The sequence below is a fragment of the Hypomesus transpacificus genome, chromosome 7 (assembly GCF_021917145.1).
Source record: "Hypomesus transpacificus isolate Combined female chromosome 7, fHypTra1, whole genome shotgun sequence".
Classification (NCBI taxonomy): Eukaryota; Metazoa; Chordata; class Actinopteri; order Osmeriformes; family Osmeridae; genus Hypomesus; species Hypomesus transpacificus.
Window position 1 is genome coordinate 806,752 of NC_061066.1, and position 12,147 is coordinate 818,898.

Here is a 12,147-nt window from a genome sequence, read left to right on the forward strand (position 1 = left end):
TCTTAATCTGTTCGATAAAGTTCCATGTGCAACAGTAACAGAGTGAGTTTATTTCCAGTTTATTACTGAAGTGATGATGTTCATATACACTATACACCAGTCCGCAGGTAAGGTGGTTTTTTACTTTTATTCAGCCACAGTTTAAAGAGATTCTACAGCTACACATCAACATGTGAATGCTGACCTAAAAATAAAACTATAAAAATAACCATGAGGATGATAGTTGACTGCTGTTGAAGTTGTCTAGCCTACATTGTGGACCCAAAATGTCCTTTGATAACATTGTCAATGTGGAGAATTTAATGTCTTCTTTTTGTCAAAATGGTTTGTAGGCCAGCTGTCTACACCACCATGTACCCCAGGTTGTAATTTATTCAGATTTTTGAATTATGATTAAGACAATATGGTTTACAAACAGGAACCCTCTCTTGGTATGTTCTTCGAAAGTCTTGCTTTCAGAAACTGAACACTTTGATTAAGTTACATACTATTACTGCTGGTAATAGTATGTAACTAGCATGTAAAAAAAGACAAACTATTGCACATACTAGGACAGGATAATTGAGCATAACGTATAGCACACTAGTATGTTTGTTCTCTTAGATTTTATTAAAGTTTTGTCAAGCAGACTTAAATTAAGTCCTTTCAGAGCCACAGACAGAGGGTGACTGGACATTTTGCAAATGGTATTAGAAAAACATTTATGAGACAAAAATCATGTGGCGCGCAGGTGTGGTTGTTAGGAAGTGTCAGTCCACCTCTGGTTTCACCCGCTTTTACAATGCATCCAAAAGCATGTACACCACTTTTTTTTTGTCAACAGGACACACACATAAGAACAAACTTCACTAACAAGCTGGATGTTATGTTGATCCCTTTCTGATGCTACTTCACAGTTAAGATCCATAGCATGATAATTGGGTTGGATGGGTTGGGTCATGGTCCCTTCCTGAAATCAGGAAAGAACAGTCACCATGTTTGCACCCAAAAACTAGCTTAGCATACAAAAATGTAGTATTTCATTTCTGAAGATGGGTTTTGGGTTATCTTTCTCAATTTGTTTTCACTTCAAGATATCAATTAGTCTGCCAAGAGTCGATACATCAAATGTACAAAGACTCTGCATACATTTCTTCATTTGTTTTATGAATACTGGTTTGCTGTCACGCTAACACTTGTGGTACATTTTTTGGGAAGCTCTGTGATAGAACAGACAAGCTCCTAACGGAATGACACCCTTTCTCTTTTTGGTAGGTACAAAATATAAGAATAATATAGAACTTCAAATATTTACACTAAATATGCACAAAACTGTGTTTTATGCGTAATTATGTATAATCCCTCACCATGAACAACTTACATTAGACTAGCCTTTGTTTGATGCAATAATTTAAAAATATGAAAAAGTAGTAACCCTCGCCTCAGTAGAAACTTCTGTACAAACAGGCAAAAGGTGAATGAGCATCAAAACAAACAAGGAGTCTAACACTGTATGTGAAATGACATACTGATATATCAGTAGTGATAGTAGTTCATTACAACCATCAACAGTAAGACATGTATTAACTCTAACTTGGCCAGGTCTTTGTAGTGTTACAGTCGCTGTCGACTGTACATTTAGATTTAGGGCCGACAACTAACCGTTGCTATCTAAAATGTTGAAATGGTATAACCTACAGCCTGTTAGTGTGTGTGTCTTAAATAGGCAGCACATACAAGGCAAATTAATACTGTCCCAAAATCACCCATCTTTAGAAAAGAGAGACCATGGATATTTTAAGATTTCATACCATTAATGATTCATGTACAGAAAGTGCCAAATTGTGGAGCACAGACTAATTTCAAGTATGCAAAAATAAGAAAAAAACTAAAGTTATTACAATTTCCAAGGCAATATATCATGATTTGAGAGGACAGACAGTGTGACAGAAAACATGGAGAAAGCAGAAGAAAAGAAGAAAAGTACAGGATATTGTGAAGGATCTTTAGTTGCATATATAATCAGTTGCTTAAAAAAAAAGTGTAGGTATAAAAATTATAAATTTGATGTGGAGACACTTTACTTTGTATGAACTACAGGGGGTTGGGTGAATGAACAGTGCAGATTCTGATATTTGTTGTTGAAATGAATACATTTCATGGCTAATAATATACCTCTTTCCCTCCTAATACTTCATTAACTCCTCTTCTGTCCCCCTTGTTTTACCACCTACACTAAGAAGGTCATCTTGGTTGGACTGGGGGTGGCGTGTGCTGCAGAGGGGGCAGAGAGGGGTCGAAAGGTGCTGTCTCGTTGGCTGTTGCTGCTGGTCAGTTAGTTGGTGAGAGTACTAGAGGCTCGGAAGTAGGAGAGGAACTTGAAACAGAGGCTGACGACAAAGTACCAGATGTTGCGGGCCATCTGGGAGCGGGCGATGAACACCCTCCAGAAAAAGACCAGCGCCAGGGTGTTGAAAGTGTAACGGATATTCCTCAACCTTGGAGAGAGAGAGAGAGAGAGAGAGAGAGGGAGAGGGAGAGGAGGAGAGGTGTCAGGGGCGAGGGGCAGTCAGAGATGTATAGGGAGAGAGTAATAGTGAGAGAAGTTGACATACATGACAAATATCATCACATGATCGCCATCTTGCATAACAAAAAAGGCTAATTTCCCTTTCTCTAATCCTTCATGTAAGTATATTTGTTAAAGTGCTTTGGTACATGTTTGTAATTGACTTACTTCCTCAGGTGCTGTCTGGCAGCAGGGATATCTGACATGTCTTCATTCAGAACATACTTTTTAGTACCGATACAGTAGTTCTCAATGTACTCTGGCCAGTTCAGCTGGCGGACGTCAAAGTTGAACGTCTGTAGGTGGGAGTAAGGAAATTCACAGAAGGAGGTGTATATGCTGAGACGGCATGGTGATAATACGCACCATCTACAAATCCACCTTGAACACTGTGAGGGAAGCTCTGGATGAGTTCACAGCTCGTAGCCCTAACGGTGAGTAGCAGGGCCTACCTTCCTGTCCTCCGGGCTTAGTTGACTCATCAACATGTTCATATTGTCGGAGTTCCACTCCCAGTCCTGACTACTGAAGTACTCCAGCAGTCCGATGGCCTTGTGGAGCCGGTTGAATATGCGCATCATCCTGGCCAGGGAGGGAAGCAGACATGGAGGGGGTTATATAGTGTAGAACAAGTGCTCATTTAGCAGACGCTTTCATCCACAACCACAAACAGAGGGGAGGATTTAAACCTGCGACATTTTGACCTGGAATTAAATGCTCCACCACTAAGCTATTACCCAATCCCACAACATGTTCTGATCCATTTTTTAAGACACTGAAGTCATTGAGCTAATCGTGGTCTTAAATTCCAGAACCATGGCTGTGCTCTGACAGAGGTGACTAGTGGGAGTTCCTATGGGGTGCCGGTGTGTCCTGAGTGTTTAAGGTCTCACTGTGGCTTCTGTCCAGACAGCCGCAGGTAGAAGTCGTAGATGAGGGCAGGGAACTTGTGGCTAACCAGGATCCAGTACTGGTTGATCAGGTAGTTGGAGGTGATGTTGGCGTTGGGCCTCCGGAAAGCCTGCTCCAGAGGGTTCCTCTTGAAGGTGGACATCACATGGTGCTCTTGGGAGGAGCACAGAACAATATTAGGATGAATGCGAGTGAAGCACTGATCCTATCTTCTGATATAAAGTTATAAATATCAGTCAATAACACAGTTTTCTTTTATTCCTGCACTGAAATGGAGTGTCATGGAGTGATGGAGCAAAAGCAATTTCAGGGCTATCTCAGATCTCCAGCTATTTCAGGGTTAAGAAAGGACAGAGATCACAGAGATGTAGAACACAGGGCCGGTTTCCTTGAGCTTTTTGCTCCTTATAGAATTACAAACGTGAAGACATTCAGACCAGTATACATCACTGCTAGACCCTCCTCCAGTGGTCTGGGATCTGTCTGACCTCACGCCTTACATCACACCCGACCCGGTCCTCAATATTTCCATGGTAACAATGCTTCCAGCGGCTCGATCCAAGGTGACAGACCAGATGTGGCCTGGCTGGCTCACGGGCTATGCTAACAGCACCACCGCTAATCACTAACGAAAAGCCTCCACACCCCAGTTGCCATGGAGATAGCACAGTGGACCACGACTAAACCAAACTGGTGCCGCACCGCCCACAAAGCTTTGCCAGGGGTGTGGCACCACGTCAGATGCTAGCTGCATCTGTTACACCACACCAGCGGTCTGTATAGGTAACCCGAATGCCTATGATTACATTTAACCCAATCCTGTGAATTTCTTTGTCTACCATTACCCCTCTTGGCCCCATTATTAGCTTGATTCCTAGCCCCCTGTATGTGGGCCAGTGAGATTAGCGAGCACTGTGTCTGTTTCATAACAGTCAGTGAGAGTGATGAGGCCTAATCCCGAAGCCAGCCATCTGGTGACAATTTTCAGGGTGAAAGGATCAGATTTGCTAATCTGATAGACCGGGGAGTTTAATCTGAGGCTGCCCGACGCCTGTGGCCATCTAATCTACAATCTCCTCGCTGACCGCTGAAGTAAACATGACTGGACAATAGCTAAAAATGATTGTTCGAGCACTGATATTAATCCATATTCATGACTCATGTATGACCCTGAAGACCATTTACGCAACACTCTTCATCAAATATGATGATTCATGCAATACGAAAACAGATATAGCCATATGCAAACAATGCACCAATGAAAAACATTTCAGTCTCCCACTCTCTGCTAAGGCAAAACCATACCACTGGCTGTTTATTAATGGTGACGTCATGATGTCAGAGAAACATTCTGGATGAAATGTCTTGAAGGGGGATCTAAGTGTTTTGCTCATCCCTGCCACCAGATGGCAGACAAAGAAAACCTACCGATCTCTCCCCAGTGGAAAGGGTTGATGCCTCCTGTTGTGCAGTTGTACACCAGGGCTGACTTGGGTCTAAAGGATAGGGAGAGAAGAGGTCACTGCATGGCTGTGATAAGAATTCCTCCCCCAAATATTTCCACACCACAACCACACCACTTACTCTCCTATATAACCCAATGTATGGCAGGCATTATGGAAGATTTCCAGAGTGTGAAGAATTCACACAGGGGGAGGGCTGCTTGTTAGTTTATTAGATTTTGTGTGTGGGTTCAATCCTAGTCCACCTTCAGGGAGTGTTAACCTGTGCACTGCCGTGTACCAGCCTGCGGCCAGGGTCAAGTTGATGACCACGTCCACAGGGATGAGGTCTGCCACGGCGTCGTTGTTGGCTCTCATGGTGCGCAGGATCCCCTTCCCAGCCTGCAGGACAGGACGACACAGGATTACAACCACCAGAATAACTTTCACTGTGGGGATGCTTTTCTTGAATTAGACCTTGAAGAGGTTTAAATTATGTTATTTTATTTTTTCCAGATTGGTTATGGTGGGATTAGATACCACTCCCAGAAGAGGCAGGTGGATACTAGTATACGGATCGAGTAAAATCATACCGCAATGAAGACTCCACTTGGTCCGTTGAAATTGTCGATCCAGCCCTGAGTGAGAAGAGAGAGGAACGTGTTTGAGTGATGGGAGGAGAGGAAGCTCTTCATGCGCTTCCTCCAGCCCTGCCCTGACACAAGAGACAAGGCCATGGAGCTCCAGCGCTCAGAGCAGCAGTGGTGAGGCTGTCGAGAGTGTGCTGAGGCAGCATGGAGATGGAGGCCGGGTGGGTAGGAACCCAGGCTCGACATCAATTACGTGCCATTAAAAAATGGCATTACGAAATGAATAGGAGTGCTGTGCTGGTGTGTGGGTATGTGGCTCAGGTTAATGCAGGGGCCAGGTAGCTCTGGTCTTAAGGGGCACGAGTGTGGTAAACAGAGCTGTCTTCCGTTCTGCAGTTAACTTCCAATCAGATTGCTTTCTCAACGACAAAGAGGGAGCCAATAAATCTGCGAAACCTGATAAGGGATTTGTTAATGATCTTTTAGCACTTAGTGGGATACTGAAGTACTGGGGATGGGAGAAGCGTAAATCTCAGACACACACACACGCACACACACACACAAATAGGGTTGCAGTGTCCCCGTTAGACCAGGCCAGTCAGAGCCAAGGTCCCCTCACACAACTCCTGGCTCAGGGGCTCCAGGTGTACTAACACAAGCCTATATAAAGGATAAAAGAAGGGGTTGTCTATTGTGTTCATCAATGACTCACATCTTTCCTTTAAGGCTTCCAGGCACCAAAAGATATTTGGCAGGAGAGAAAGATAATAATCACCACTTATGCTAAGTGAAGACTTAAATGCTTAACTGGATGGATTTTAATGCTGAGATGTTGGAAGGTTATTCTTAGTATGGAGAGCCGCATCAGCACTGCACCTGCTGGTCTTCTTCACTAGCATTCAGCTGAACTTTCCCAAATTCTTTATTGACCTTCTGTAGGGGCCACTCAGGGACTATTGAGTTTCGGGAATACCTCCCTCCATCTCAGATGTTAAGGTCAGTCTAGATTACCCTCTGAGAAACAGGCTGTCTGGACAGATGCACAAACATATTTTATAACCCAGATCTTGTGAAGCCTTTAGCCCTGAGCCGCTTAGGATCCAGAAAACAGGAGGGGTATTGACCAGTGTAGTGTTACAGCGACCAATAGCTTGTTTCTATCTGTTTCCAATAACAACAGAATATGATGGATGTGAACAGGCAGGCTGAACACTAGCCTTAGGGCTTTGACTGAAATGTGACACTGTTTTAATAATGATTGTTGATGTATGAGCGTCATACATCAACAGGCTGGAACATCATGACAACATTACACATGACAGTGTCCCATTTTATGGCTGTCCAAATGTTTTTGTTCAGAGCATGAAAATAATAGTATGGTATGTTTTGCATTCATGTCCCATTTGTAGAGACATTCAATAGTCAAGAGGAGAACATTCTGGGCAGTTTGGGCAGAAGCATTGCATTCAGTCCTGAACATACTCAAGCCTCCACACAGCAAAAGATGAACAAACAGTGACAGTCGACATTGGAGTGTCTGACCCACGACCCCCGCCTTCTGCTGCTCCTCTGCCCAGGTAAGAGGTAACACTCACAGGGAAAGGCTCCTGCCAGCTGGCCCCCACTATGGAGGGCCTGATAATGCCAATGTTGATCTTGTCACTCTCCTGCTGGACCACACACTCGGCCAGGGCCTTGGTGTAGGTGTAGGTGTTGGGACGGTCCCCTATGAGGCGAGGGGTGATATCACGCACAATACTGTCATCCATCCACCTGCAGACACAGCACAAGAGGACTCGGATGTTACTGGACGACAGACAGACAGACAGGGAGATGTACTGTACACATTAGCTCATGTCCTCCTTATCTCTCAGAGCTGTCTGACAACCCTCCTTGGCCTCCATAATCCTCTCCAGCAACACTGCTTGGTTCCAAAAAATCAATTTCTTAACTCGGAAATCAAATTTCGGTTCGGTCCCTGAATGGACGAGAGGAGAGGGAGCCCACATGGATCCCTGCCTCAAGTAGAAATGAGGCTGTACTCACTCCAGGGAGTCAATGAGCTTCTTCGGCTCGACAGGCGGGGGGTAGATGACCTCGTCGATGTGCCTGCGGTTGCAGTTTGCATAGGCGGTGGAGATGTGGATGAAGGCCTCCAGGTGCTGCATCTGCTTGGCCAGAGACAGGAGCTGCTGAGTGGCGATCACATTCAGCTGCAGGGCGTGCCTGGCAGAGGGGAGGAAGACACAATAGAGCTCCATGAGAATGCGTGTGGGGCCTGTGGGGTTTGTGTGTGAGCTTATATGTGTGTGTGTGTGTGTGTGTGTGCGTGTCTGTGAGAGAGAGAGAGAAAGAGAGAGACAAATTGTGTACAAATGTTTGCCTTTTCAACAAGGAGCATTTGCAGACTTCTGATTTATTTTCTCACCACAGGAAGCATAATGAGGTACATCAGACCCAAAGAATGAGATGGAGAAAGGAGAAATAAAGAGAGAGGAAGAAAGGGAGAGAGAGGGTGAGAGAGATAAAGAGAGAGGAATTTAATGAATGAAATGATGACGTATAATTACAGATAGTGAAAGAGAGAAAGGATGAGAAGAACTAGCAACTTCTGACAGACACACTGGCATCATCAGTGTCACCACTTAAACCATTTCATGCTTACGTGATGTGCTCCAATTTCACAATAAGCACTGTGCCATGCAAGCCTTTGCTTTGTCTACCAACACAAACACATCTCCAAATAGCATACCACATCCGTCCATGACACACCTAGAAGGAGGATTGTGACAACCATAGTGACATAAGGAGAGAATGTTGCCTAGGGATGAAACCAGACTGACTGTTAGGTCATGTCACCCAGACGGCCATGGGGGACAGACAGTGCTGCTCAGACAGAGGCACTCAGTATGTGTGTGAGAGAGAGAGAGAGAGAGAGAGAGAGAGAGAAAGAAAGAAAGAAAGAGAAAGAGAGAGAGAGAGAGAGAGAGAGAGAGAGAGAGAGAGAGAGAGAATGTGTGTGACGGTTAATGGGTCCATAGGCATAAATCAGTTTCGGTTTGGCGGCATCATGTGGCCTTGTAGAGACAGCTTTGGGGAGGCTTGTGGTCATGACAGTCGGTGTTACCGTGAGGAAACGGTTCCGGTCTGACGGGCCAGCTAACTCTGGAGAAACACCACTGTGCACTGTGACTGTGGTACCTTCTTACCACTTCTAGCTGTATCCTTTCCGGGCTGTTCCAAGCCTGTGTCTCATACCCACACTGACGCTGTAGTGTCTTTATTTGGGTGACAGACGGCTGCTAGCGGTTAGCGTGAAAAACACTACCACGGCTATCAGTACTTTGGCGCTAGCCTTGCGGTTCTTGATAGTGATTGAGGGTTGCAGGACCGGTCTGAGGTGTGGCTGCAGCTATCTGAAGTGCTCTGCTCTCTGTCCCACAGCTTCAGCGAGAACACTGTCATCTGATTTATTCCCCTGCCCTCCCTAACAAGGTTGTTGCCTGGAACACAGAGTTATGAGCCTGAAGCAAGAATGGAGGGAGAGAAGGGAAGAGCATGACAGAAGAAGAAAGAGAGAGAGACAGAGAGAATAGCGAGAAAGGGATGAAACCTGAGAAAGCGATACAACGAGAATATTCTGCTTGTCGGGTTGGGAACCATTCAGATAACAGGGAGGGAGGCAAACTGAGCTGTTAGTCCAGCGTAGACATCCATCTGCAGCCCCTTCCTGCTCCCACAGGGCCATCACACTCTCTCCGTCTCACTCCCTCTCTCCGTCTCCCAGAGGCACAGACACCTGACCGCAGACAGAGCTGTCACCGCCTAATCCCACAGAAGCCCTTTCCCCCGGGGAGAGAAATCAGACGAGTCACTCTCTCGCTTCAGTAGGCTGCAAGCTGAGGGATGTACGGTACCTCAGTCTTAACTGAGACAGCCTAAACATAGTTCCTCTCTTTTTCCACCTATCGGTGTCTCTTTCTCATCTGTCGACGTGTCTCTGTTCCATAGGTCACGACACCATGCCACTACGCCAGCGCCACTGTCACATTCTACTTTGCGTAATCTACTGCATGACATCGCAATAATACGATCTGAAATCTATAACTGGATGGCGTCACATTCTTTTCGTTGGTGTTACAGGAATGATCCAAACCCATTCCGGCGTGTTCCAGCATGTACCCCGCATAGCTGAGCAACACCACAGTCACAGTAATGGCCTACTAGCCCAGGACTGCCCCCACCAGATATGCCATTACACATAACCCTTCAACATATCGACAGACTGCTGTCCTCGGAAATATTCAATTGCAGCAGCAATGCCTGGGGCGACAGGCCTAGGTGACACTGAGGCACACTGCCTCACTTTGATGACATGAACTAAAAGGTCTCATGCGACAATACGAAGAGTTTTGACGATACTTTGTAAGTTAAGAACTAATTTGGGAAAACGTTCATCAATTTTATTCTGTGTTATCGCTTTGTTGTCTGTATCCTGTATTCATCATGGGTTCATTGTTAAAGCCCTTTGTGTTTAGTCATCCTTTTCCAGAAGCAGAATTGTTTTACAAATATAAAGCAAATCTATCGTGAAGTCGGTTTGTTCTCAACATCCTCCTTCCATTTATGCTACATAAGAACAAAAACATCCTGTAGAAGACTCTGCACAGTGGCCCTTCCTGCTATATGAGACAATGAGCAAATAATACCCCGTCTTTCTGAGTACACACCATCAAGTGTAACCCAGACAAAGGCCATGGCATGGTCTCTAGTCTTCTATGCAGACTAGAGGCCCCAGTCTCTACGGTGGGGAGGCTGGAATATGCCAGAGGACACCTGTGGTGTCTAAACCAATTGTTTGTGAATGTTTGTGTCGATGTGTGTGTTTGAGAATGTGTGTGTGTGTGTTTACATGTGTGTGTGTGTGTGTGTGTGGGTTCTCACTTGAGAGGCTCGTCGAAGCGGATGGTGGCGGCGCAGTGGAACACGACGTTGATGCAGGCAGTGAGCCTCTCCACGTCCTCCGGACTGATGGCCAGGCCAGGCTGCGTCAGCTCACTGCTGATGGGAACTATCTTCTGGTGGAAGTCTGGGTTGTCCTCACGTACACGGTCAAACAGCTGAAGGAGACATCACACACGTGTTTGCACATACACCCACACGCACACACACACACACACACACACACACACACACACACACACACACACACACACACACACACACACACACACACACACACAGAGTCAAAGGGCTACATGAAGGATCACATTTTTACACACACGTACTAACACACAATAACATGTGCACATACAAACTATAAATAAGCTCATAAACCACTGATATGTTCAGTTATTGATCCCCAATTCTTTAGTCACATAGGCTGCAAGTCAGTCAATGTTGTGTGTAGACACACTTTGTACAGTAGCCAACCCTGATGTTAGTTTAATTGATGTCTACAAGTGTTAAGTCAGGTCCTATGCAAACTCATTCCATTGTAAAACAGTAACAGCAGCCAAATAAACACATTGGAGATAAAGTCATATTGTGTGAAGTCATTGATGGATCACTTTAGTCAAATAGGAAGCCAGTAGGTGTGAATATTTGCATGTTCCCTACACCATGCCCAGGCTGACTGGTTGGCAGGCAGGCAGAATGGCTGGCTGACTGCAGATTCAGTAGCCACGTGAGTCAATGTGAGGAAGCATGCTGCTGCAGTTTGGGTCACAGAGTTCAAACTGAACATGTGTTCCTCATTGCCAGGATGAGTCAGAGCAGGGCAGAGTGGGAGAGCAGCTCATTAGGAATGGGCCGAACCCTGGGAAGATAACACTTCATTACCAAGGAATGAAAAAACACATCCGTTAAAACCCTGCTGTGACTTGCAGAGAGCATGGCCCCCAACAGTTATCTTTAAAAACTGAGCAACAACAGAGCAATCAACCAGAAGAGCTCCTCCCCTCCCTTCCCGACTAGTAATATTCCACCTGTTCGCACAGTGGTTAGATATTCACTATGAGGAGTGCAGGCTGCATTCCAGGGGGATTTAGTGCACCCTGTCTGGACTTAGGCTCCCAGACGTCCTCTAGAAGTACTCTACAGCCCTGAGCGCTGCAAGCACACTGATAAAGCATGGCCTGATGGTTACAGATCCTTTACCATAGCCCCCTGAGTGCATCAAGGCTGGGGACTGTCCAGAAAGGGTACACCGGTATTGTAAATATAGGATGAGTTGTAGCTATTTTCTACCTGATTTGATTGGTTGTTTGTTTGCACGTGAAAGGGAAGATCCCCGCGAATCATTCAGAAGCTTTTGAGCCTTGAAGCACCAAAACAGTCTTTTGACCTATACTATACTGTTAAAAATACTATCCTGATAATGTTATATTATTTCGTTTAAACTAAGTACACAAACAATAATATACACTCTTTGGATTTTGTATCTCTTTGTATCGAGTGCGAAAGAACTTTAGGTCCTAGGCTACTGAGTCAGCTAGGCTGCTCCCACAAGATCTGAAGCACGAATATAAAACCAAATCAAGACTCACTATGCTAATCTCTGTGCTGTTAAATCACTGAGAAGCTGCATGCATGTTAACATTTAAATGTGAACTGAAATGTGTACACAGACATTGTTGAGATCGCTAGTGATAGA

At 45.2% G+C, this 12,147-nt stretch overlaps 1 protein-coding gene across 3 annotated transcripts in view; it reads right to left on the bottom strand.

Moving 5' to 3' along the window:
- Positions 1-108: 108 nt before the first annotated feature.
- The window catches only part of si:dkey-97m3.1 (fatty acyl-CoA reductase 1), a 36,388-nt gene continuing 24,349 nt past the window's right edge, over positions 109-12,147 (bottom strand). The window contains exons 3-13 of one of the 3 annotated variants that reach the window (XR_006956297.1): positions 10,437-10,612; positions 7,539-7,718; positions 7,088-7,265; positions 5,496-5,540; positions 5,186-5,304; positions 4,889-4,956; positions 3,442-3,613; positions 3,001-3,130; positions 2,717-2,844; positions 2,155-2,477; positions 109-949 (exon numbers count right to left, since the gene is read on the bottom strand). Coding sequence is in view for 2 of the 3 variants with exons in the window: in XM_047022626.1 (XP_046878582.1) it covers positions 2,315-2,477; positions 2,717-2,844; positions 3,001-3,130; positions 3,442-3,613; positions 4,889-4,956; positions 5,186-5,304; positions 5,496-5,540; positions 7,088-7,265; positions 7,539-7,718; positions 10,437-10,612 (1,359 nt within the window). In the remaining variant the exon portion in view is untranslated. Of the gene's footprint in view, positions 2,478-2,716; positions 2,845-3,000; positions 3,131-3,441; positions 3,614-4,888; positions 4,957-5,185; positions 5,305-5,495; positions 5,541-7,087; positions 7,266-7,538; positions 7,719-10,436; positions 10,613-12,147 lie in introns of all 3 variants that reach the window. The other 2 variants (XM_047022627.1, XM_047022626.1) reach the window with 2 other exon arrangements.